Source organism: Myotis davidii, unplaced genomic scaffold (genome assembly GCF_000327345.1).
Source record: "Myotis davidii unplaced genomic scaffold, ASM32734v1 scaffold227, whole genome shotgun sequence".
Classification (NCBI taxonomy): domain Eukaryota; kingdom Metazoa; phylum Chordata; class Mammalia; order Chiroptera; family Vespertilionidae; genus Myotis; species Myotis davidii.
The window spans coordinates 37315-41655 of record NW_006298519.1 but is presented as its reverse complement, the minus strand read 5'-3'; the positions used below and the strand labels follow the sequence as shown (position 1 = coordinate 41655).

The 4341-nt window shown below is 47.4% G+C and overlaps 1 protein-coding gene across 1 annotated transcript in view; it reads right to left on the bottom strand.

The window, feature by feature from the left end:
• The window catches only part of DOPEY2 (dopey family member 2), a 60419-nt gene that overhangs the window by 31176 nt on the left and 24902 nt on the right, over window positions 1–4341 (bottom strand). Inside the window, 4 exon segments of the mRNA XM_015570709.1 lie at window positions 1–7; window positions 9–331; window positions 1659–1850; window positions 2973–3075. The exon segment at window positions 1–7 is cut by the window's left edge and continues 319 nt beyond it. Of these exon segments, the coding sequence (XP_015426195.1) occupies window positions 1–7; window positions 9–331; window positions 1659–1850; window positions 2973–3075 (625 nt within the window).

Sequence of the window (4341 nt, the reverse complement as noted above, 5' to 3'; positions counted from 1 at the left end):
CGCCCCCGTCCCGCTGGCCTGTGGGCTCCGCGGCCCTGCTTTCCTCTCCGGACACCGTCAGCTGGACCCCAAAGATGTTCTTGTGCGCAAAGTTGTCAATCAGCTCTTGGAGGCAAAAGAACGTCCTCTGCATACTCCCGCCCGTCTTCCAGACATCGTCTCGTTCCGGGGAGACTCTGGGGACCCGCAGGTGCTCCGAGAGCTCTGGCGACGATGCACTGAGCCCGATCCCGCTGTCCTCAGACTTCAGTGCAGGAAACGGAGCATCTTCATCACCTGTGATTACAGCCTTTGTGTCTAAAATTAGGTCGTTTTCACCTTTTACTGGACTCTGCAAAAAATGGAAGTTTATAATGTGCATCTTGTAAGACCAGGCGGTTCAACTATCAGCTGATTTAGGCAAACTGTAAATGTACTCTTCCTGGTTTTAAAATCAGAATTCTCTGCACCAAGAGGACCCCTGTGCACTGTGTATAACACAGTGAAGACGGCACACAGGCCGGGCAGACAGACCGCCATGCTCTCCGCGTTATTTATTTAGCTTCTTCAGCATTTAAAAAAACGTAGTTAATGCCCCAACCGGCTTGGCTCAATGGATAGAGCGTCGGCCTGCGGACTCAAGGATCTCAGGTTTGATTCCGGTCAAGGGCATGTACCTTGGTTGCGGGCACATCCCCAGTAAGAGGTGTGCAGGAGGCAGCTGATCAATGTTTCTCTCTCATCGATGTTTCTAACTCTCTATCCCTCTCCTGTCCTCTCGGTAAAAAAGTCAATAAAATATATTTTTTTAAAAAGTAGTTAAAAACAGTTTGACAGATTTAAAAATATGAATGATGAAATTGGGCTGAGGGTAAAATAAAGACATGAAGAATTAAAATAAGAGGAGAAAGTTAGAATAAAGTTTTCATACACACGTACACATAACACATATAAACACATCCACACATATGTATGTGTATAGTAAGTCCTCACTTAATGTCAATACATTTTGCAACTTTAAACAAAATGACGTAAAAAGAAAGCGATTTATCAGAGACTAACTGATATAAACAGGAGTCAAGTTCCCATGGCATCTCATTGTTGTAACAAAATGATGCCGTTCAAAGACCGGCTGTGTTTGTGTGGCTTTTCCAGAGGAATGAAACATCAATCTTCAATGAACCAACCTCTTTTCTTACGCTGTTACTTAGGTAATACTACATTAAGTTTAAAATTCCTCAGCATAAAACCTATGGTGCTTTCTAGGGAAGACTGAAATTTGTAGACTGCACATACTTAAATTTATGTCTTAAGTCATTTTTAGAACATTTTTCTCCAACAGCTAGAGCAGAGCCTCTGCCCCAGTTTAAGCAGCTGATCTGCAATAACGTTTGGGGAAAATAAGGACTAACTTTGCAACCGAGGCAGCAGTCGGTAACTAGCCTGTGGGCTGAGACTCCAGTCCCTCACACAGCTCATCCTGTGGACAAGGGGAGGGGGTTACCATCCGTGCTAAGAACTTCCACAGAGTGAGGATTTGAGAAGCGTATTGTAGATGTCACTTATAGATTGTCCAGCCCTCATGCCTATGCTAACCGGCCCTGAATTTCTTTCTGCTCCCAGGAAGGCACAAGCTCCTTCCGACTCAGAGGACCATTCCGGCCGCTCCTGGCACGTACCGAGTTTCCGCTCACGGCCTCCGCATCCAGGTAGGAAGGCGGCATCTGGACCTTGCTGAGCACCTTGAAACACGCCTTCAGGGCGTGCGTGAGCTCGGCCAAGCTCAAAGCCTCCACGTTCTCGGCCAGAGGCTGCACCAGGCAGGCGAGCACCTGCGGGAGGTACTGGGTCTGCACCTCCGAGTACAGCTCCTGGGAAGCAGACACGGGTTAATGGACGTGGCTCGGCTTAAGTCAAGGGAAAAAATGCACCTCATGGCGCTTCTTAGACCGTTTTTTTAGAGCGTAAGGAAGCTTCACGTTAACTCCTAAATCAGGACACAAAACAAAGTTTCTTTCTGATCTGGACAAATCATGGACTTCTGTCTCCTCCTTTCAAGTGGCTTTCCCCTTTCTAATAGGAAACCACTGCCACATTTATTTCTACATCGAGGCAACTAGCTTCCTTGGGGAAACTGGCCAACTACAGAAGTTTAAGTAGGAAATACATTCACTCCCACCCCTGAACACAGCATGACGCCCAGTTCACCATCGCTTACATGACGTCAGCTCAGCCCCCTTAAAGCTGGCTCCAACGTTACAACCCCTTTAAAGTAAGACATAAGGACAGAACCTGACTAGAGAACCTCTCTATGCTGATCAACTGAACACTGCCTCCGTGTCATTCCTTCTTCGCCGACTCTGTCCACACCTTTGGGAACCCCTGGACCTGCTGGGGATGGACCCCAACATATTAACTGTGATTTTAAAAAATTAGCTGTGCCCTAGCCAGTTTTGCTCAGTGGATAGAGCGTCTGCCTATGGACTGAAGGGTCCTGGATTTGATTCTAGTCAAGGGCACATGCCCGGGTTGCAGGCTCAATGGGCAGGAGGCAGCTGATCAATTATTCTCATCATTGATGTTTCTATCTCTCTCTCCCTCTCCCTCTCCCTCTCCCTCTCTGAAATCAATAAAGGTATATATATAGAAAAATAAATAAATAAATAAATAAAATAAGACATAAAATGTAGCAGGTTTGTTAAACAGGTCAATAAGACTAATAAAAATGTCATAGAACGCTGGCCAGTGTTGCTCAGTGGTTGGAGCATCGTCCCCTACAACAAAGGGTGGCGGGTTCTGCTCCCAGTCAGGGCATATACCCAGGTGGCAGGTTTGATCCCTGGTCAGGGTGTGTGCAGGAGGCAACTGATCGATGTTTCTCTTACATCGATATTTCTTTCTCTCCCTTCCTCTCTGCAAAAATCAATGTAAGAAATAAAAATAAAAACGCAACAGCAAGCGCTGAGCCATCCCTCCCCGGCAAAGGCCCTTACCAGGGGAATGACGTCCAGCAGGAACACGAGGAGGGTGCAGAGCTCCGAGACCGTGGGGGCAGGGCTTACGCTCTTCTACACCGTGGGCCTCGGCTTCGCTGGCCTACGGAAGTCCCAGGAGAGAAAAACAGATCAAGTCTTTCTCCTACAACAATTTCAAACATTTCTTTCATTTTCAATAAAACTACTTATTCTATTTCGAACATAATGAAATGTAGTTTCTATAGTGCCAATCCTTAAGCTTTGGTGCCTAACTTCCTAACACAGAGAAGTATCGAGAAGAGTCTTGAGGCCTAGCTGGTTTGGGTCAGTGGATAGAGCGTCAGCCCTTGAACTGAAGGGTCCTGGGGTTGATTCTGGCCAAGGTCATATACCTCGGGTGCAGGCTCGATCCTCGACCCTGGTCAGGGCACACGCAGGAGGCAACCAATCGATGTGTCTTCTCTCTCACATCGATGTCTCTCCCCGTCCCTTCCACTCTCTCCAAAAATCAGTAAAAAAATATCCTCGGGGGAGGATTAACAATAAAAAATAAATAGGTGTCTTGAATCTGCTTGTCTCCACACTGGGTTCATGTTGATGTGTCATTAGTTTGGATAAGGGTGGTTCCTACCCACATGGGATCCACACCCAGCGATCTGGAACACTGTCAACAGCAACCATTCCAGGCTCCCAGCCCAGCCCAAAGGCCTGCTCCAGGGGAGGAGCCTGGCTGGAGCCCGGCGCAGGCTGGACACCTGTCCACTCGCTGCTCCCCGGAGGTCTCCACCACCCGAGATTCTGAGCTGCTGTAATTCACCAGATTCAGAGTGACATGGAGCTGACTACAGTAGCTGAAGAATGAATGACTTTATCTGACTAGTTAGACACTGATTTCAGTAGGGACTTAAGGAGACTGATGATCAAGCATGAGTCCAGTCAGAGCCACAAAGTCAAGCTTCCTTCACAGAACAAGCCTCCAGAAAGCTGTGCGAGGAAAGCGGATTTATCAGAGCAACTAGGAGATACACGGGGGGCAGGAGGGGGGATTGAGGGGGCGGTTTCTGTACTTCGACTTTAATAAATGAAGAGGCTCCAGAATTGTGTGGCAAAGATGAAGGAAACCTTCTTTTTTTTAAAAAAATATATATTTTATTGATTTTTTACAGAGAGGAAGGGAGAGGGATAGAGAGTTAGAAACATCAATGAAAGAGAAACACCGATCAGCTGCCTCCTGCACACTCCCTACTGGGGATGTGCCTGCAACCAAGGTACATGCCCTTGACCGGAATCGAACCTGGGACCCTTGAGTCTGCAGGCCGACGCTCTATCCATTGAGCCAAACTGGTCAGGGCGAAGGGAACCTTCTTAATGGCAATGCCTTTTATTC